Here is a 23,286-nt window from a genome sequence, read left to right as displayed (position 1 = left end):
CAGTTATGTGAATCTTCATGTATTTATTTTGTAAATGTTTTAAATTTTCAACACTAAAAAATGAAAAACAGCCAAATAAATAAAACTAATATCAAGGAGGCCTAAGTAGAACCAAGCCTAAGCACAGAACATTGGCTTACTTTTTCTCCCCAAATACTCTCACACCACTACCTCACATTTTGGTCCATATCACTTTCCTAATGACTACAGGACAGAGCAGGTGGGAGGACAGTACTTTTGGTGGGTCTAGAACTTTAAGTCATTAGCATTGTACCAGAGTAAAGTTTTGATCTAGTTCCTTATTTTTTGATAATCTTTGATTATTCATTAATCATTATTTAAGCCCCTACCAAGTCCTTGAGAATTTCACAAGTTAAATAATAAAAAAATAACATAGAAGTTTAAGCCAGGTAGTAAAAAATATATTTCTATTTTAGAATTATCATACTGGAAAAGATATAGAAGTAAGTTTAATTTCATTCAGTAGAAAAGAGAAGTTGGGTAGTAAACAAGTGAGAGCAAGAACAGAACACTCACAAAACTTGACAGCAAAGTGTAAGAGAGATGAGGTGATAGAAAGCTTGACTAAGACAGGAGATAAAATAATGGAGTAAAGTACCAGAGGAGACCAATAGGTATATTCATAGAAATAGAAGTACTGGCTTTAAGCAAACAAACAAATAACAAACAGTTCTGTTGCTGACTTACATTGATTATAAAGTATGAAGATGGAAACAGCTATAGATATACATGTATATAACTGTATATACAGACATACAAATAGAGAGATGGAGAAGATTAAGAAGGTGAATTATTTCTTCTAGGTGGTATTAGTAGCCTTAGCTAAAGAAAAAGTGAGTACAAGTGATGTATGTAGGCAAGCAAAGTAGTGATGGAAGGGTTTGCCAGGGAACAGTTACAACAGTTCCCACCAGAAAGCATAGAATTCATAAAAATATGATGACACCAAACTAGGTATTATATTTCCTAGTAGAGCTCAGATCACTACTGATTATAAGAAAAGGAATAAAGAGGTGAATATACTGCTAATAGCAGAAGCTACTAACAACTACCTATTTGTCAGTGAGCATATTCTTTTTATACATAGATTTCAAATTATTTTATTTCCTTAATAAATAAGAATAAAAAAGTAAATAAGTATGACATAAATACAATAAACAAATTATGGATGTTGGTGTATACTTTAAAAGAAATAAATCAAACAAAAGATAATCATGAGAAATAAATGTCTATAAACTCAAATTTCATTGTTCTCACCAATTCGAGTGATTTTATTATGTGAAAGTTCAAGATTTTGGATATTAGTGCAGCCATCCAAACCATGCAAAGAAGTCAGTTGATTTTTATTAAGAAGAAGAATGCAGAGATTTTCCAAATTTTCACAGTTGATAGTCTCAATCTTATTGTCCTAAAACAAAGAACAAATGTAATTGATTTTAATTCATTGTCTTATTTTAAAAAATTAAAGTTTGCAAAAAAAGGATGAGATATAATCTCCAGATAAATATTAAAATCTCTAACTTTTAAGATAACCATGCAGAATATTATACTATCTAGATAAAAATACATTGAGTAATCTAGTAAGTAATTGACTTTGTATTTATTAATAATCTTTTAAAATATAGAAAATATAGAGGCTTATATAAATATTTCAATCTAAATGAACAAGAGTTAACATTTGGTCATAATTCCTATATAAAACTGTAATTTAAAAGAAACCAAACACTGAAAAGGCTGAAGTCTCCCACTTCCCTTCCTCAGTTCCTTCCTCTTCCAAGAACACTAAGATCATGAATTAAGTATATACCTCATGTATAGATTTGTACTTTCACTACACATATACATTTTTGCAATACATATATGAGATCTCTCCAGAAAAAGTCCAACCATTGTTAATGTAAAAGAAGGGTTTGTATGACATCAGTATAATCTGGCAGCCAAGGAGAGTGGACTGGGATGTGCATGTGTGAACAATGACAACTTCACTGTACTAGTGAGTGGGGGCAGTAGAGGCAGTTGAGCAAGTACATGTGTACTGTGTGTCTGTCTACTGAGCAAGTTGAGCAATGAACCTGTATGAAATTTTACATTAAGCTTGAACATTCCTCCGTGGAAATAATTCAGATGATTCAGAAGTCCACAGCTATGGGCAACTGATTGGCAGCCTCATCCTGACAATGCACCACTCATGCATCACATCTAGTGCAGTTTTTTTGCAAAACATCGAATCACCCAGGTGACTCAGCCCCTGCTACAGCTCACATTTGGCACCCTGCAACTTCTGGCTTTCCCAAAAACTAAAATCACCTTTGAAAGGGAAGAGATTTCAGATTGTCGATGAAATTCAGAAAAATATGACAGGGTAGCTGATGGAATTTGAGATAGCTGTGTGAGGTCCCAAGGTGCCTTCTTTGAAGGGGACTGAAGTATCATTGTCCTATATACAATATTTCTTGTATCTTGTACCTTCTTCAATAAACGTCTCTATTTTTCATATTACATAGCTGGATACTTTCTAGACAGACCTCGTACATTGTCCTCAATGTCAAGATCATATATCAAGTACACAACAGCAATTAGATTTTTAAGACCTCAGAAAGATAAATGGATTTTTAAGAATCTTAAGGGTATAGTCCACAGCATCCCTGTCAAAAATATTTATGAGTATAGCCTTGTCTAGTGAAGTGAACTTAATAAGAAGCATAGAAAGCCCACAGTGTTTCAAAAGAAAATCATATTGGTGAAAGCACCACCAGTTTGAACTGAAAAGAATATAATTCAAAATTAAAAGAAGCCTTTAGGTGCCCCACCCCACACCTTCTATGGGAAAGAAACTGGTTAGGAAAAATGCTCAGCTGCCAAAAAGGGCACTTCTTGGAGACAAGGAAGTATGCCTTGAAGATGGAGTCAAAAGTCCAGTGGGCAGAATCAAGAGTCACAGAAAGCCATTATTATGGAGCAAAACTAAGTCCTTATTAAGGAATTGATAACTTCCCAAGGCACCAATCATAGAAAGAAGGTATTTTAGACACCCAGCTCAAATTGCAAATTATATAAGAGACTCAGTAAAAACAAAAAGGAGAAGAAATGCCCAGACAATCCTGGCCTCAATTCATAGACCCCAGAACCATGGGCAAATAAAAGGGATGTTGTTTAAATTTACTAACTAATGTGGTCATTTGTTATATAGCAAAAGCTAACAAGAATAATCATCAGTAAATAGAGATAAGTAATGTCCAGGTCTTACTGCATAATGATTTTCCCTCTGTGTTTCTCAGAAACACTGGCCCTTAATCTCTTTACAACATAAGTTACATGCTTTTTTAGTAAATTTTTAAAAAATAATCTTTTATGAAATGCAAAGATAAATCCATGTTATATTTTATTACAAGATAAATAATGAGAATAGAAGACATACCTGTACATCAATGTACTTCAGTTTTTTGCAGTTATTGAGGCTGTGCAAAGAAGTTAACCCACAGCATTGAAGAGACAGAAACTGAAGATTTGTACACTCTGCCAGTGTGGAAAGACTACAACCTGGCAAATCTTGAAACGTTACTCTTGTAACCTAGAGAATTCAAGAAAATTGGAATGCATAACATTATCCAACAGTAACCTCTGAGTTCAGAGAACTCCATCTGAGCAGATCATCTCCACCTGAGTCTGATACAGATAAGATGATTCTGTGCTTTAAGTCTGAGTCTGACACTAGAAGTTGATGAGACCTTGGACCTGAACCACAGAATACAAACAACATTCTATTACAAGTTTTCTACCTTAGAAAGGTATAAATCATTACCTACTACTGAATAATGCATTGTAATATAACCAATATCTGCGGTAAAACAAATCATGAATAATTTTATCTATATTTCAAACATCTGAAGATCATACATTTATAATATTTCATATTACTGAGATATTACTATAGACTCATTACTTCATAAAGCTTTTTTCTTAAGAAACTTTCTTTTTGGTTTGTCTTTTGAACTAAAGAATACTCAGTAACAAAGAATGTACTCAACTTTATGGCATGTTATATTAACGACTACAGTTCTTGTTACACAAGAATATGTCAGAAATATTTTTGGATTATGGAAAAGTACTTCACTTATTAAACAAGAGTTCTCACCTAAGTTAAAAAACAGAAGAATAATGTACTGTGTTGTTTTTTCACTATAATTGAGTCTATGCACTGAAATAACTATATAAATCACTTTATAGTGAGAATATTTTCATATCACCACATCAAAAATCCTAAGGACAGGTTTCCTATATACTGAAAAACAGTTTAAAAATTACTAGCTTTATGAGTCTAGCATGTATCATACTCAAAATAGAAATTCAAAAATTGTTCAATTAAAATTGAAAGCACTGTTGCTTCAGAAAAATCTGGAAAACATAAAAATTTTAAGTTTGGTAAGTTCTTCATATTGAAATTTCCTCTGCAAGATATTAAACTAAAAGTTTTTAATTTACACACTTACATGAGTGAATGGGAAAGCCATATATTCATGAAGACACAAAGAAGTGATTGTTTACTCCTTGCTCAAGCAGGAAAAGCAACAAACAATCAGTATTTTAAAAACTTGGTAAATAAAAGATTTTAGTTTCATAATTATTTCAGGAATTTCTCAGTTATTCATAATCTAAATATCATCTTTAGTGAAAATATTTTTCAAGAATAAGGGCAAAATACATCCATTCTCACTGAAACAAAGTAAGAGACTGTGTAGGTGCCTGCAGCATATATTTTAGGCAGGAGGAAAGGTAGATGAGAATTCTATCACAAAGGTAACAAAGAAGACCAAAATAAGTAGTAATTCAGATAGAGAAATACAGATACCATATAATTTCACTTGTGGAATCTAAAAAACAAAATAAACTAACAAACAAAACAAAAACACACTCACAGATAAAGAGAACAAATTGGTGGTGGCCAGATGGGAAGGAGTTGGGGGATGGGTGGAAAAGGTGAAAGGTATTAAGTACAAATTGACAGTTACTAAGATATTCACAGGGATGTAGAGTACAGCATAAGGAATATAATCAATAGTATTGTAATAACTGTGTATAGCATCAGATGGGAACTAGATTTATTGGGGTAATCATTTTTGTAAAGTAAATAAATGCCTAAGCGCTATGTTGTACACCTGAAATTAATGTAATATTGCATGTCAACTGTAACTGAGGAATAAATCTGCAATGACTCAAAACAAATATTTTTGTAATTTTACAAGGAAAATTATTCATCCATTTGTGACAAGATAACTGCTGTGTAAGGTCCATTTAATTTGTCCACCAGGAAATATTAGAAATTCCATCACTGGAAATTTTAAATAGTGTTTAGAATTGAGCACTTAAAAACTGAAAACTCTACAACTGCAACTTTATAGTAACAAATGCTACTCTGTTTTATAATTTATATTACTCTGCCTGATTTAGTAATATGTTACTTACAGTTAAACATATAAACACAAGTAAGTTCCAGTTATTTGAAGTGGCAGTTACGGTCCAGGAGAGACACCTGCCGCCATGCCCTCGTTTGTGGCATCTATGTTTGCATATACGGCAGTTCATAATATTCCCTTCTCCCTTTTACCCAAAATTTTAAAAAATTTCTTTGTGATATAGCAATTTATTCACTACTCCATTCTACATTTATCCACACAAATGAAATCAACATAATGTCTTAGATTAATTATTTATTGATAACTGCATTTCAAGAATCAAATAAATGAAATGGCTTTATGCTCCAAAAAGTAAAAATATAGAATTAGTTCTCATAGGTGTTCATCCCTTTACTGGAGGCCCAGTGAATGTTCACAAAATATTTCCTCAATAAATGAATGAAGAAACTGCACTATTCCTGTGGCAAACTAAATATATATTTACAGCATTCATAGCTTCTTTCTCTTATAAAGGGTAATAAAAATGTTTGAAAAACTAATATTTTTCATGACTTGAAAATGTACTGTTCCCCTATAGAATCCATGACTCATTTGTTTGTATTTTTTTAAGATTTTATTTTATTTTATTTCTTTTAGAGTGGGAAGGGAGGGAGATGATGAGAGAGAGAGAGAGAGAGAAACATCAATGTGCGGTCACTGGGGGTTATAGCCTGCAACCCAGGCATGTACCCTGGCTGGGAATCGAACCGGCGACACTGTGGTTCGCAGCCCGTGCTCAATCCACTGAGCTACGCCAACCAAGGCTATTTATTTCTATTTTAACAAAAGATCACAAGACAGTTCTCCACTTAATCATCTCTATTTACCCAAACATCCTTGACAGCTTGTGGTACACAAAATGACATACATATGCCATATACATGCATATGCCACATATATGGCATATATATGACATGTGCATGTAAATGGCACATATACCATATATGTAAATATAGGTCGGTGTGTGACTGGCATATACATCATGTATCTGTCAACGGCATATGTGCCATTTATATATGTGTGGCGTATGTGTTGTGTGTGCACATATATGCATGCCATTATTGCTTCAGAAAATATCATTTTGTGTGTGTGTGTGTGTGTGTATGAATGCAAGTTCATTCCCAATTATTCTTGAGTTCAATCCAAGGAGCGTCAATCATCTATGGTAAACTGCAACTACAAAAGTAATGAAAACAATGACTGTGTTTTGCTTTCTGCAGAACACCTGTTCAGTACCACATCTCAAATCTGTTGAACCTAAAGAAATAATATCATTTTATTTAAAAACAGATGCAGAGACTGAATGCAAGGTATGATTAGTGGATTAAGTGAAAGAGAATCTAACTTCAAGTAAGTCCAATTTATTATAATTTGTCTTGTATAAGGGGGGTGAGACATTGTGGTCTAAAAGCTAATCAGCAACTAAACTGTTATAATTTGTGCCATGTTATAAAATTATATCAAAAAAATCCCTAAGCTTAGTACCCTTTTTTGTGGTGCTATTTAAAGCAAATTATCATAAGAAGTGGAAGGAAGGAAGGAAGGAAGGAAGGAAAGAAGGAAAGAAGGAAGGAAGGAAGGAAGGAAGGGAGGAAGGGAGGGAGGGAGGGAAGAAAGGAAAACTAGGAAAAATTAAAATATATTAGCTGTCAATAATCACTGATCTTCAGTCATATCCTTTTATGATATTATTGAATAAAGTAGATGTTTCAGAATTTTCAGTTTAAGAACTTCTTTCAGGAAATATATTAAGCAGCTTTCAAAAATCCAATTGACTTTTTCTTCAGATACTTGAAATCCACGTTTGACAATGACTATGCTATATATTAGGAGCTCTAGACTGTATTCTTCATATATTGTATTTTAAACTGAACAATCCTATAAAGTATGCACTGCTCTTCCCAGTTCATGGAAGACAAAAAAGAGGCTCAAGAACCTTACCCAAGGTAACACTGTCAGTAAACAGCAAAAATAAAATTAGAACCCAGATCTTACTTGATATAGGGCTTGTTAGTACTTTACTAAATAAATTACACTCAAATAATTTATATTAATTTCTTTTTTAATCAACACACTTCATCAAAACTGTGAAGCTAGTAATGATATGGAGATAATAAGATGAACATTTACCTAGATAATATTTATCCATCCATATATCCATCCTCCTATTCATCCATCCCAGTCAAGCAATTAAAATCACTATTCGCCTGGCAATATGTAAACAAGTATGGACAAGAAACTGACTTGTGTACTAAAGGCTCCAAGTGAGAGATTATATAAGCAAAGTGAATTCATTATTGGGTGAAATTCAAGAAGAGTAACCTTTTCTTTTCTAAAGGGTCTCTTCCAGAAAGACCTTTTAATTATGGCAATGGTTGATCAAGATAAGAACAAAGATACAAAGCTAAAAGATTACGAAATCAAAGTAATAAAGTGAGTCATAAGCCCTGGCTGGAGTAGTTCAGTGGACTCAGCACGGACTGTGAACCAAAGCATCGCAGGTTTGATTCCCAGTCAGGGCACATGCTTGGGTTGCAGGCCATGGCTCCCAGCAACTGCACATTGATGTTTCTCTCTCTCTCTCTCTTTCCCCCTCCCTTCCCTCTCTAAAAATAAATAAATAAAATATTTTTAAAAATCTTTAGAAAAAATAAAATAAAGCGAGTCATAGGTCAGCAGCAGTGGTGAATGAAGACACCATGATAAGCTGTCAGAGTCATTACAAGATGATATTTTACAACACTTCAATATTTATATTGCATATTCTCATATTTTTGTCTCTATCATATATATTTTGAGGCTTCAAAGAAAAGTTAAATGTTTGAAATAGCTGCTTAGAGTACTGGTCAGAATTATAGGATCCTGTAGAACACTCCCATTCCAGTTTGTAGATGGACCACACCACCATCATTACCCAGGGTCACTGTGAAAATGCACAGCACTGAGGCTGATCACCAGACCTAATAAATCTGGATCAACACCCAGGTGACCTGCATATACATCCGTTTGGGAGGTTATGCTCTAAGAAGTAAAACAAAGGGTTAATTCTCACTTTATATAAATTATCCAGAGTTCCACAGAAGAAACTGGGTGGGCAGGAGAAGAAACACTCAGGAGACAGAGGTTCACACATTTTAACCTGCTCAGTGCTCTTCTCTTTGGACAGAAGAGACCCACAGCAAAGGCACGCACTGCTGCCGCTGCCCTAACTTCACTTTTACAACTGTACTGAAACAACTTTTGAAACAACTATACTGTAGACATGAAGCTGTCACTCATGCTTACCCCAAACAGATATTCACTAGAAAAATTAATTTAAATAAAATAGTTAGTAGCTATGTCATTACTTAAGAGAACCTGCAGCCACATTTTTCGGAAAGTAGAAAAAGAATGGTTCCCAAGATGACATAGACAAAGATGAAAAACACAAGAGCTCAGAAAGATTGTATATGCACCTCTGTAGATCTGACGGATATGGCAGATGCATTACTTAGGAAAGACAGGGCACTTCGAAGGAGTGCTTGTTCTTTACACTGTTCTTTTACATCCCAGAGATCTCTCTAAACCACACTGTCTTATCTTCTCACAGAATACTCTGAAATCTTATACACAGGAATTATCAAGATCTATATTTATCTGTGCATTTATTTAATACCTTTTTCTCTACTACAGTAAGCTCCCTGAGCACAAAGACCAGGTTTTGTATCTGTCCTTTTGTTCCAATAGTAAATACTGACCAATAAAATAATACATATGTAACAACTGAATGTTTCATAGGCATCTGCCTATATGAAGAAACTAAAAAAAACTTTACTAAATACATTTGAGTTTAAGACCCTAGTCAAATACATGTTTTTTAATCATTAAGTACTTTTTGGTATTCCACTATTTTAGATATTCTTCCCTGTTTTTCTACACATTGATTAGGTTTCTGACTTAATTTTGATTGAAACTATGGACTCCATAAACATAGAAAATTAGTAGCACTTGGTGACAGCTATTTTAAAGTTCATGCATATATCCACTAAGTTTACATTACCAGATCATTATGTTTCTAAAGAAATAACTAGAGGCTTCTATTGCTGTTAGTCTTGTTTTCACAGCACTTGTCAAGTACAGTAAAATCAATTTCATTCCAAAAAAAGCCACTAGGTGGTGCTGTGCCTCAAGACTAAAGAAAATTCAGAGGGAAGTTGGAGCAACACAGGCCTATCCAAAGACACAAAGAATCTCAAACAGCCTATCCTAACATCTACGAGAACTACAGGAACAACAGCAAAGCCCTGAGTGAGTAGAAGGAAGGAAATAATCAAGATCAGAGAATTAAATTACACAGAGACTATAAAAAAAAACAATACAAAGGATCAATACATCCAGGAGCTTATTCTTTGAAAAGATAAACAAAATTGACAAATTTTTAACTTGACTCATCAAGGAAAAAAGAGGGAGAACCAAATAAATAAAATCAGAAATGAAGGAGGAGAAGTTACAACTGATACCACAGGAATACAAAGAATTGTAAGAAATTACTATGAACAACTACATGCCAAGAAATTTGACAACCTGGGCAAACATGGATAAATTTCTGGAAACACAATCTTCCAAAACTGAATCAGGAAGCAGAAAGTCTGAATAGACTGATAATATGTAGTGAAATTCAAGTAGTAATCAAAAAACTCCCGGCACACAAAAGCCCTAGAATTGGCTTCACAGACAAATTTTACCAAACACTTAAAGAAGCATTAACTTCTATCCTTCTCAAACTATTACAAAAATTCAGGAAAAGGGAAGACTCCAAACTCCTTTTATGAGGCCAGTATTATCCTATTTCCAAAAACAGGTAAAGACACAACAAAGAAAAAAAATTACAGGTCAATCTCTCTGATGAACATACATGCTAAAACCCTCGACAAAATATTGGCAAGCCATGTCCAGCAATACATGAAAAAGATCATACATCATGACTGAGTGGGATTCATCCCAGGGATGCAGGGATGGCACAGTATTCACAAATCAATAAACATAATACACTACATAAACAAAGTGAAAGACAAAAACCACATGATCATATCAATAGATGCTGAAAAAACATTTGATAAGGTACAGCACCCATTTATGATAAAAACACTCAGCTAAGTGGGCAATGAGGGAGCATATCTCAACATAACAAAAGCCATATATGAGAAACCTATAGCCAACATTATATTCAACAGGCAAAAACCAAAAGCTTTTCCCTTAAGATCAGGAACAAGACAAGGGATGCTTTCACCACTCTTATTCAACATAGTACTGAATATCCTAGCCACAGTGATCAGACAAAAAAAAATTAATAAAAGGCATCCGAATTGGAAAAGAAGAATTAAAACTGTCATTATTTGCCCTGGCTGGTGTGGCTCAATGGATTCAGTGCCACCCTGCAAATGAAAAGGTCACTGGTTCAATTCCCAGTCAGGGCATATGCTCGGGTTGAGGACCACACTCCCAGTTGGGAGCATGCAAGAAGCAACCCATCGATGTTTCTCTCCCTCTCTGTCTTCCTCCCTTCTCCTCTCTCTAAAAATAAATAAAGTCTTTTTAAAAAATGAACACCTCCTGATTTCCTAGTTCCTTTAAAAAAACTGTCATTCATCGCAGACAACATAATAGTGTACATAGAAAACCCTATAGTCTCCACCAAAAAACTACAAAGCCTAATAAGTGAACTTGGCAAAGTAGTAGGATACACAGTCAATATTCAGAATTCAATGGCATATTTGTACAACAATGAACTATAAGAAAAAGAAACTGGGGGGATATCCCATTTACTATAGCAACAGGAAAAATAAAATACCTAGGAATAACTTTAACCAAAGAGGTAAAAGACCTATACTCAAATAATTATAGAAAACTGTAAAAAGAAACTGAGGAAGGTACAAGTAAATGGAAGCATATACCGTGTTCATAGTTTGGAAGAATTAACATTATTAAAATGTCCATATTACCCAAATAAATCCATATATTCAATGTAATCCCTATTAAAATGCCAATGACATATTTCACAGATTGAGAACAAATACTCCAAAAATTGATATGGAACCAAAAATGACTTCAAATAGCCTCACCAATCTTGAGAAAGAAAAATAAACTTAGACCAGGCATGCCAAACTCATTTTCATCGAGGGCTACATCAGCCTCGAGGTTGCCTTCAATGGTCTGAATGTAATTTTAGGACTGTATAAATGTAACTACTCCTTAACGAGGGGCAACAACCTCAGGGCTGCCACTGGGTAGAAACAAGGTGCTGGGCCAGGGAAAACAAGGTGGAGGGCCGGATATGGCCCATGGGCCTTGTATTTGCCACCTGTGACTTAGAGGGATCACAATACCTGATATCAAACTGCACTACAAGTCCACTGTAATCAAACCAGTCTGGTACTAGTATGAGAAGACACATAGGTCAATGGAACAGAATAGAGAGCCCAGAAATAATCCCAAGTATCTATCTATGGTCAATAAATATTTGACAAAGGGGGCATGAGCATACAATGGAGTAAAACAGTCTCTTCAATAAATGATGTTGGGAGAACTGGAAAGGTACATGTGAAAAAAAAAAGAAAGAAACTAAACCACCAACTTATACCATACACCAGAATAAACTCAAAATAGATAAGACTTAAATGTAAATCTTAATACCATAAAAGTCCTAGCAGCACATAGGCAGTAAAATGTCAGATACCTCACATTGCAATATTTTTCTGATATATCTCCGAGGACAAGGGAAATAAAGGAAAAAATAAACAAATGGGACTACATCAAATCAAAAAGCTTCTGCACAGCTAAAGAAACCATCACCAAAACAAAAAGGAAACCAACTGTAGGGGGGAACATATTTGCCAATGATACATCAGACAAGGATTTAACCTCCAAAATATAGAAAGAACTCATACAACTCAACACCAGGAAGAAAATCCAATTAATAAATGGGCAAAGTACCTGAACAGACATTTCTCCAAGGAAGACATACAGAGGGCACATAGACATATGAAAAGATGCTCAGCATCACTGGTTATCAGAAAAATGCAAATTAAAACCACGAGATATCGTGATATACCTTACATGATACCTCACCTCTGAGAATGGCTATCATTAATTAACAAACACCAAGTGCTGGCAAGGATGTAGAGAAAAAAGAGCTCCAGTACACTGTTGGTGGGAATGCAGACTGGTGCAGCCACTGTGGAAAACAGTATGGAATTTCCTGAAAAAATTGAAAATGGAACTGCCACTGACCACTGATTCCACTGCTGGGAATATATCCTAAGACTCCAGAAATACCAATTAAAAGAACTGATGCACCCCAATGTTCATAGCAGCACTATTTACAATAACCAAGTGCTAGAAGTAGCCAAAGTGCCCATCAGTAGATAAGTGGAACAAAAAACTGTGGTACATTTACACAATGCAATACTATGCAGCAGAAAGGAAGAAGGAACTTCCACCTTTTACAACAGGGGATGGAACTGGAGAGTATTATGTTAAACGAAATACGCCAGTTGGTGAAAGACAAACACCATATGATCTCACTTATAAGAGGAATGTAATGAACAAAATAAACTAATGAGTAAAATAAGACCAAAGCTATGGAAACATGGAACAAACTGACAGTGACCAGAGGGGAGTGGGGAGGAGGAAATGATGGAAAGAAGGGGAAAGGACTAGAAAAAGAACATGTATGAATGAACCATGGACATGGAGAATGGTGTGGGGATTGACTTTAGGAGTGAGGTAGGCTTGGCATAGGAGGGCAAAGGGAAAATTTGGGACAACTGTAATAGAATAACAATAATGTAAAAAAGACTAAAGTAAACTCCTCACTCAATATCAATTGGGAATTTCCTATTCTAATTCAACCTTACATTCCCAGAAACCTCCATTCTTAGAAGCTTAATAGCAATTATAAGGCTCTTAAACACAGGCTTTAAATACAAATAAACTTCTGGTCAAGATGGCAACATAGGTAAACATGGCATGCCTCCTTGCACAACCACATCAAAATTACAACCCAAATATAGAACAACCATCATTCAGAACCTTCAGAAATCAAGTTAAATGGAAGGTGACAACTATGGAATTAAAGAAACTACATCCATCCAGACTGGTGGAGTGGTAGAGACATGGAACGGACTGGTCCCAACCACATCCACATGTGGGGGGTAAAAATTCAGGACAAATATCTCAAGAACAAGGAGTCCTAGCCCTACACCAGGCCCCCCAGCACAGGTTTCCAATGCCAGAAAAATAAGCCCCCATAATTTCTGGCTGCAAAACCAGTGGGGACTGTGTTGGTGGAAGAAACTTCTGGATTCCCAAGCAGTTCTTCCTAAAGAACCCACACACAGACTTAATCAGACACACTCCCTCTAAGCTCCAACACTGGGGTAGCTGCTTGAAAGGCACCAGTGACATACAGGGAGAAACTGAAGTGTCTGGCATCAGGCAGGAACTGGGGAACAGCTTTCTCATAGATAGAAAGGTAGGCAGAGGCCAGTGTCCCTTTTCTGAACCCTACCCACCCAGAGCCACAGAGCTGGCTGGCTGGTGCCATATCTGAGACTCCATCAACCTGGCTAATACTGTTTGCTTCTCCCTGGAGATCCCAAAACTCCATAATACCCAACTTACATGCCCACCCAAGCTGCTTTCCCATATGAATGTCTGGTCTTGGTTCATGCTTCCTAACTTCCTAAATCCTATCAATAAGCAACAGTCAGCCTCAGTGAGCCCCCAGCCTCCCTAAGTCTTGCTAAGGGGCCCTAGGCCTGGTGTGAGCAGCAACCAGCCTAGTAGATTCACAGCTTGGTTTCACCTGGGAATCTCCAAGTCCAACACAAGTTGCAGCCATCTCAGATTGCTTTATAACTCAGGCAGGGTGGCCCCGCGCAAAAGAGGTGGGGGCTGACCTTGGCTAGCAGTGCCCTGGAAACCCCATGGCCTGCATACCCAGTGAACAGCTATAGACCATGGTGGAGCACCACCTCCTGCCCCCCAAAAGCTGATGCTCCACAGAGGACAGATGGCAGTGGTCAGTAGTCACAGCCAATCCTTGCAGCTGACTGGCCTGGGTAAATTTTTCCCATGATCTGCCAATAACAATGAAGGCTCAACTACAAGAGGAGGTTGTACTCAGCCCACATGAAGGGCTCACCTTGAGTACCCAGCTTAGGTGAGGGGAGGCTGTGCCACAAGACCCTACAGGACCTCTACTATTAGTCCACACTACCAAGACAGGGAGTCATAACAGCTCTATCTAACACATAGAAACAAACACAGGGAGGCTGCCAAAATGAGGAGACAAAGAAACATGACTCAAATGAAAGAACAGATCAACTTCCAGAAAGATAAGCAATAAAATAAATAAAATGGAGATAAGCAGTCTAACAAACACCGAGTTCAAAACACTGGATACGAGGGTATTCAAGGAATTTAGTGAGGACCTCAACAGCATAAAAAAGGTCCAGTCAGAAACAAAGGATATACTAATTGAAATAAAGAACAATTCACACAGAAACTACAGTACAATGGATGAAGCCAAGAATCAAATTAATGATTTGGAACATAAAGAAGCAAAAAACAACCAATCAGAGCAACAAGAAGAAAAGAGAATCCAAAAAAACAAGGATAGTGTAGGCAGCCTCTGGGAAAACTTCAGGAGGTCCAACATTTATATCATAGGGGTCCCAGAAGGAGAAGAGAAAGAGCAAGAAATTGGAAATTTATTTTAAAAAAATAATGAAAAAAAAAGTTTCCTTAATTTGGTGAAGGAAATAGACATACAAGTCCAAGAAGCACACACGAGTCCCAAACAAGATGGATGCAAAGAGGCCCACTCCAAGACACATCATAATTAAAATGGCAAAGGTTAAAGATAAAGAGAGAATCTTAAAAGCAGCAAGAGAAGTTAGTTACCTACAGAGGCATTCCCATAAGACTGTCAGCTAATTTCTCAAAGGAAACTTTACAGGCTAGAAGGGATTGACAAGAAATCAAAATCATGAAAAACAGGGACCTACAACCAAGATTGCTCTACTCAGCAAAGCTATCACTTAGAATCGAAGATCAGATAAAAAGCTTCTCAGACAAGAAAAAAATTAAAGGAGTTCATCATCGACAAACCATTATATGAAATGTTAAAGGGACTTATTTAAGAATAAGAAGATCAGCCCTGGCTGGCGTAGCTCAGTGGATTGAGCACGGGCTGCGAACCAAAGCATAGCAGGTTCGATTCCCGGTCAGGGCACATGCTTGGGTTGCAGGCCACGGCCCCCAGCAACCGCACATTGATTCTCTCTCTGCTTCTCCCTCCCTTCCCTCTCTAAAAATAAATAAATAACATCTTAAAAAAAGATTAAGAAGATCAAAAATATCAACAATAAAATGGCAATATTTATCTATCAACAATTGAATCTAAAAAACAAACTAAGCAAACAAGAACAGAGACAGAATCATGGACACAGAGAGCATTTTGATGGTTGCTAGATGTGAGGTGTGTAAAGGGGAATAGGTAAAGTGGTGAGAGGATTAAGAAGTACAAATACGTAATTACAGAATAGCCATGTAAAGTACAATATAGGAATTAGAGTAGTCAAAGAACCTAGGCATGACCAATAGACATGAATAATGGTGTGAGGATTGGGGGGATGCTAGCTGGAGGGGAGGTAAATGGGAAAAAGGTGGGACAACTGTAATAGCATAATTAAGAAAATATAATAAAAAATTTAAAAAGAATAAATGTAAATGTAAAAAAAGATATAAAGCAAAGCTCATAACAGTGATTCACTGAGGGAGAAGATTCCTATAATAATTTGATATCTTTCACGCACATCCCCTTTCAAATGAAGGCAGTATTTCATTAACAATGTCACTGATTAAGGGACAGAATTCATGAATATAAAATATGCATTCTACCAAGATTTTAAAAGTTACATTTAGAGAACCAATTGCAAGTTAAAAAGACAATGTATTACACAATTACAAATACCTGTTGTAAAGTACTCCAAGAGCCACCCTGAAGAATATCTAGTGTATTCAAGGGGGGCATCGTGTTGGCTGGACATTTCACAAGTCTCTTCTTCTTAACAATCTTCTTTTGTTGATTTTGCTCTAAAATTTCCAACCAGGGTTTAAATGACCTTATCCAGGCTAGCCTTTTTTCTTCAATAGAGGATAGAAGTGCTGTCTCCGGGGCAGAGCAGGTCATGACACTTCTACATTCAGCTCTATTTTCATGACATTCTTCTGGAATTTCTTTAATATGAGACTTTAGAGAGTTTCCTTGTTTAAAAAGCAAGGAGTTTTGGGTATTATAGCCACCTAAGTCATCACAGCGAGTATATCTAGCTGGATCATAATTTTGCTTGTTTATTTTGCCTTCTACATTTATCTTAGCATCACTGGCATTAATAATTACATCGCTATTCAGAGCATTGCCCTTTGGGTTCTCCTCAGTTTCTTTAGATTTTAAATCAATTTTGTTTCCTTGTAATATTACTTTTCCCCCTACATATTCAGAATTTTCTAATTTTAATGGTAGTAATTCTTGTTTCATTGAAATCACTGAAATGTTATCTTCTCCAGATAAAGTTCCCTTCTGTTCTGATATCTCTGCCTTTTCTACTTTTTGTATCTTACTGTGTTGATTATTTTTTATTATTTTCTGTCCTTTCTTGTTTTTCACTTCATTAACTCCTTGATTATGCTCTAATGTTATTACGTGGGTTTCTTGTGTTACATTCTCATTTACAATAGCCTCCACGGTGTTTTCCTTTTGGACTATTGGACAGATTAATTCTTGCAGCTGAAAGTGTTCTATATGTTCTTTTACATCTGGGTTTTCCAATTCATTTTTTTGGTCTGTATTTTCATATTTTCTTGCTTGCTTGACCAATTTTTCTGAACACTGTTTTGCTAGGTTTTCATTTTTTTCTTTCATTTTAAATCCTGCCAAAATTCCTAGGTTTGATATAGATTCTTCTAATTGCACTTGTTTTGATTTTTTCAGTATAAGTTGTTTATCTCTATTTTCTCTTTCATTTAATTCTTTAGCTACCCAAGGTGGAACATCTTCCCACTTTTCTGACCTTTCATCCCCTAGCATTTTGGCTGTTTCATTCTCATTCTTTGATATATTTTTGACAGTTAAATATGTGGCATTATGTCCTCCTTTTTTTAATGATCTACTTATTAGCTGTTTTCTTGCATCTTCTTTTAATTTTTCTTTGTTTAGTAGTTGCTGTCTTTCTTGTCTCACAATATTCTTTTTTTCCTCATATTCTTTTTCTCTACTTTTTCTTTCTTCTTCCTTCTGTCTTTGTATCTCTTCTTCTATCTTTTTTTCCTCCTCTAATCTTTTTCGTTTTTCTTCTTCAATCTGTCGTATTTTTGCTTCCTTTTCTTTCCACTCTAGTGCTTTCTTTTTCTTATTTTCTATTTTTTCTTTTATAATCGAGCCATATTTTTGGTAGGCCACAAATGCTCTATATTTAGTTTGAATTTTTACAGCTGCATTATGCTGAATTTTTAATAAATGCATTTTTTCTTTTTCCTGTAGGTCTTTAAATCTTGTTCTTTCTTCTTCCATTTGTAAATTCAGGTTTCTAATAAACTCCTAAAATAAAGATAAATAGCAGTTAGCATAAACTAAATGTGCAATGTTATCACAATATAACCTAAAATAGAGATTAAAAATAAATACTAAAACTAACATAGTAAGAAAGTTACTATAAAATTTTCTTAGAAAAACTAAAGTCATTTATTTTAAAGGATACTAATTTTTAAAATATTTAGGAGCTTCTATCAAGTTAGTAAGTTGATACTCTAACATGACTATCCTAAGCCAACTAGATTAAATTGAGGAATTCCTTGAGGAAAGAAAGCATATGAAATCTAATTGACACAGAGAAAAAAATCAAGAGAAACCACAAGCCAAAATTTGTGTAGGAGAAAATGACTTCAACTTTCTGAGATGGAAGTTCTGGCAAAATAGACTCTGAGAGCCAGGACAGGGACTGCAGAAGCAGGAAATTATTTTTGTGAGACATGATACCAGGAAGGTGATGCAAATCATCATCGAAGGAATATGAAGAATTAGCCTAGTCACACATCTTATTTTTTCATAACTATTAAGAAAATTAATATGCATATATTACATAAAGGAGACAATTTGGAGTTAGGTCAGAAAATGTTACTGTCACTAGAATCCTAAAACAAAAGTAAACACATCAAAAAATTCAGCAAAATTTGACCAAAACAGACAGAAATGATGTAAGGCAATGAAACTACTTTAATAAACAGAAGAATCAACTTCTGAGAACATAGAGTTATTAAACCAAAAATGTAAATAAAGAAAAATTAGAAAAAGACATGTTTAAACAGAAATAAGCTCACTAAAAATATAATGTAAGTGCTCAAATAAAAATAATGACTTAGAAATCAAAATAGAATGGCTTAACAGCTGATGGCCTAAAGAAAAACTTCTAAATTAGGCATTTTCCCAAAACAGCATACAAAATAACAACATGAAATATATGACACAGATGTTTAGGTATAAAAAAATCAACACAGAAACTCACATGACTAGTAGAAGTTCCAGAATAAAGAACTGAGAAAAATTGAAGGAAACAGAAAAATGTTTTCTGTTCATAACAGAAAAGCTCATAACATAAAGAACTGAGGTAACACTCATAACTCTCTCTCTCTCTCTCTCTCTCTCTCACACACACACACACACACACACACACACACTACATCGGTATAAATGGTATTATAGTTCAGAACCCTAAGAAACGCAACATCCCTGGAGGCAGGGGTTATTTTCTATTTGATACACTGCTGTATCTTGAGGACTTAGAGAAGTGCCTGGAAGACAACAGAAGACCAATAAATATGTATGGATGAATGTAAAATGTAAAAAAAAAATCCTAATAAGCAAAATTAAAATATGCAATGGAATTGTATCTTTAAACTGTTAAAACTCAATGGTAATAAATCTGGACTGTAAACCCAAGGAAACAAATCATCCAGCTTTAAAAGCAAAATAAAAACATTTTCAAAGGCGCAAAGGTTGAGAAAATTTGCCATCCAAAAACGTTTCTTAATAAGTGTTTCGGTATATACTACAGGAAATGAAAACTGGTCCAAAGAGTAGAGGAAGACTCAGGATTCAGGAACACTGATAATCAAAAACCACTAATTAGCACTTAGCACTTAATTCTTTTATTCTACTGTCTTATTCCTTCTATCATTTCACTTAAGAAGTCAGCTGTTAGTTTACTCTTGCTCTTTTTATGTAATGTGTGTTTTTTCTTCTGGATGCTTTTAAGACTATCTTCCCTTTTGTCTTCAATTTCAATAGTTTCCAAGTGTGATTTTCTTTATATAGGTTCTACTTGGGAATCATTAATTATCTTTGAATGTTCAGATCGTTTTTTAAAAATAATTTAAAGTCATTTCAACTATTATCTCTTCAAGCCCATTGATTCTGTTCCTTTCTCTCCCTCCTTTCCTTCTAAGATTAATATTATACACGTTTTTATCTTTACACTATGTATCACATATTTGTGTTCTTTTCTGCCTTTCCAATTTTTGTCCTCTATGTGCTTTAATTTGGATATTTTCTATTAATCTCAGGTCAATTTCACTAATTCTCTCTCATTATGTCAAATCTACTGTCAAATATCCACTGAAATTTAACTTTATATACTGAATTTTTCAACTCTAAAATGTGCACTTGATACTTCATTATAGATTCTAATTCTCTTTTCATGTCACCTATGTAACTATTTTACTATTGCATGCTAGTTTTAGCTGCTTTAATGTCTCTTCTAATTCTGACATTTGAGTTACCTGCAGGTAAGATACTATGGTCTTTTTTTTTTTTTGGTCATTTATACAAATCTGTCTCCTTACAGGCCTAACCAATGTTTTTTCTTTAAAGATGAATAGTAGAGACAATTATATTATAATACGTAACTATATAAGTCAACATGTTTTAACCTTAAACTTTATACAATGTTATATGTCAAACATATTTCAATAAAAAAAATGTGGCCAGTAGAAACCTATCTTTTCTGGGTGTTCATATAAATAAAGAAAAGACTTGAAGAAATACAAAGAAAGGTAACATGTTTAGCTGAACAGCAGGATTATAGAAGTTTTTACCTACTTTATACATGTAATTACTTAAAATAACTTTATATAAAAACTGTGAAATAAATAAAAGTTAAAATTTAATAAACATGTCAAGAGAATCATTTTAAATTCAAAGGGGTTATTTAGTACATTCAATTAATTATGTTCAAGAAATGCACCAAGTTTTCTCCCTGGCTGGTGTGGCTTGGTAGATTGAGCACCAGCCTGTGAAGCGGAGCCAGATCCCCAGTGGGGGGCCTGTCAGAGGCAACTGATAGATGTTTCTCTCCCTCTCTCCACACCACCCCCTTCTCTCTAAAAATAAATAAATAAAATCTTTAGAAATTAAAACAATGTAGTAATTTTTCATAACAATTTTCTTTTTTTTTAGAAATTTCTTTCTTTTTTTAAGATTTTACTTATTAATTTTTAGAGAGGGAAGGGAGGGAGAAAGAGAGAGAGAGAGAAACATCAATGTGCAGTTGCTGGGGGTCATGGCCTGCAACCCAGGCATGTAACCTGACTGGGAATCAAAACTGCGACACTTTGGTTTGCAGACAGTTTCAATCACAATGAAATGCTCACAACAGTATGTTTCCTTGAGCTTTAAAAGAAATTTTAGAATTATAGTTTTATATAGACATACTTACCAAGCAGTTAATTTTCATTATTATGACATTCTATTTCAAGAAAAGTTTCTAATGATTCATGAATATTTAAAACTTTAGTAAGTTAAACCCTACACCATCTAGATAATATTATTATAAAATTTCCATTTTACGCATAATCATTTATTTCAAATGAAGAATAATTATTGCACTGAGGAAAAACAGCAAATAAATACCTCATGTTGTTTAAATTTCTCTTTCCACATTTCCTCTTCTTTATGGAGTTCATCATTCATCCAGGCCTGCTCTTGCTGAACACATAGTAGTATTAAAATATTATAAGCAAATGTGAAAAATATTATGTTCATTATACATGATTCTCACAACATTTATTTTTAAATAATGGTTAAAACAACTCACCCAATGGTGCCCAGTTATTAGTCCTGAGATAAAAGCTTTAATTTCAACCTAAAGTGTCATATAAATAACATCTAGGGTTTCCATTTTGAATAGATAAAGATGTTTTTAACCTTGGAAAGTTGTTTTGCTTATTTGAACATGTTTATTCACGTAATAAAGAGCATCATCTAGAAATAATGTTGGGCAATTCAAAAATTACAAATAATAATGTTTGTAAGGTGGGCTTTGCATTACAGTATTTTTTTTTCTCCATGCCGTCCCATTTAATTCACATAAAAAATTGGTTCAGTGGTAATGGTTTTCTCTTAATAATATTTAGTTAGCACATATTTTGTGAAGGATCTGAAGAATTTAAAAAATCAGTAAAACACAATCCCTGTAACTCTAAAACTTTACCTTCAATATGGGAACATTCTCGAAAGTTCACACATTACTCCAAATTTAACAGAATAAGTTTATAAAAAGAGAAGACTATAGAGGATCACAGTGGCAATCGGTATTATAACTGGAGAATCATGAATGGTATCATGCAGAAGATTGTAATTGAAACAACTAGGCTTTCAAGAAGTTAAACAGACATTTTAGGCATTCATTAAATGTTTTTGAACTAGAAAAATGATTGCAGCTCTGATTTTAGGAAAAATCATAATGTCACATTAGGTAGAGTTAGAGACAGGAAGCCAGGCAGACACCAATGAGATCATAAGGCAGTTATTAGTGAAGTCCGGGTGAGAATCGATGAGGGCCTATGTGGACAGTGTGGCAGGAGCAAGAACAGATACAGAGACAATGAAAACATGAAGTTACCACAAACAGCCAACTGAATAGATATAAACGTAATGGACAAATTTCTTTAGACATTATCTTATATGTGCTATGGGAACTTTTGATGGGATTGAAGAAGGTAAGTAACTAAGAAAATAAATATCCTTCTGAGAGCACTATGGTGGATGAGTCTGTAAAAGACAAAAAGTAGGGAGATCAATTAGAAAACATAATAAGTATCCAAAGCTGGGCATGAACCATGGAGTAGCAGTAACTATATGGATGAAAAGATGGATAATACAACTATTTTTTTTAAAGAAGAGGATAATAAAAGAGAGGGAAGAGTAAAAAATGGTCCTTATCTTTCTAGCTTGGATTATGATGGCAGTAGAATATAGCCACTCATCAAAATACAGAATACCAGAGGAGGAGCATGATTCAGAAGGAAAGACAATGCACTCTATTTTAGATACATTAAGTTCTGAATGTGAACTAATGCAGGAGAGTTATGTAGTTCAATTTTTTGTTATACATATAGATTTAGCTCTGAACATTCAAGGCCATCAATGAGATTATTGAGAGAAAAACTATACAGAATAAGAAAAGAAAGGGCAAAGGATGAAAGCCTTGGTAATATCATATTCAAGGAGAAAGAAAAAAGAAGCTTAAAATGGATATCAAGGGGAATTTCCAAATATGTAAGAAAGAGAATTAACTTAGTGTGGTCCCACGGAAGTCATGGAAAAGAGAAATGGTCAACAATTAAATTTTTACTGGCATAAAATGCAACAGAGGCTACAATAAGAACTGAAAAACAGCCTGTGAGCACAGTAACTTAGAAGTCATTGGCTGCT

General features: G+C 34.7%; 1 protein-coding gene across 1 annotated transcript in view; it reads right to left on the bottom strand.

The window, feature by feature from the left end:
- The window catches only part of LRRIQ1 (leucine rich repeats and IQ motif containing 1), a 192,638-nt gene that overhangs the window by 157,476 nt on the left and 11,876 nt on the right, over nt 1-23,286 (bottom strand). The window contains exons 6-9 of the mRNA XM_045830587.1: nt 21,484-21,558; nt 16,492-18,117; nt 3,440-3,592; nt 1,279-1,429 (exon numbers count right to left, since the gene is read on the bottom strand). Of these exons, the coding sequence (XP_045686543.1) occupies nt 1,279-1,429; nt 3,440-3,592; nt 16,492-18,117; nt 21,484-21,558 (2,005 nt within the window). The remainder of the gene's footprint in view (nt 1-1,278; nt 1,430-3,439; nt 3,593-16,491; nt 18,118-21,483; nt 21,559-23,286) is intronic.

Source organism: Phyllostomus hastatus, unplaced genomic scaffold (assembly GCF_019186645.2).
Source record: "Phyllostomus hastatus isolate PE091 unplaced genomic scaffold, TTU_PhHast_1.1 phas_contig_152, whole genome shotgun sequence".
NCBI classification, from domain to species: Eukaryota; Metazoa; Chordata; class Mammalia; order Chiroptera; family Phyllostomidae; genus Phyllostomus; species Phyllostomus hastatus.
The sequence above is the reverse complement of the archived record's forward strand: the minus strand, read 5'-3'. Positions and strand labels throughout refer to the sequence as shown.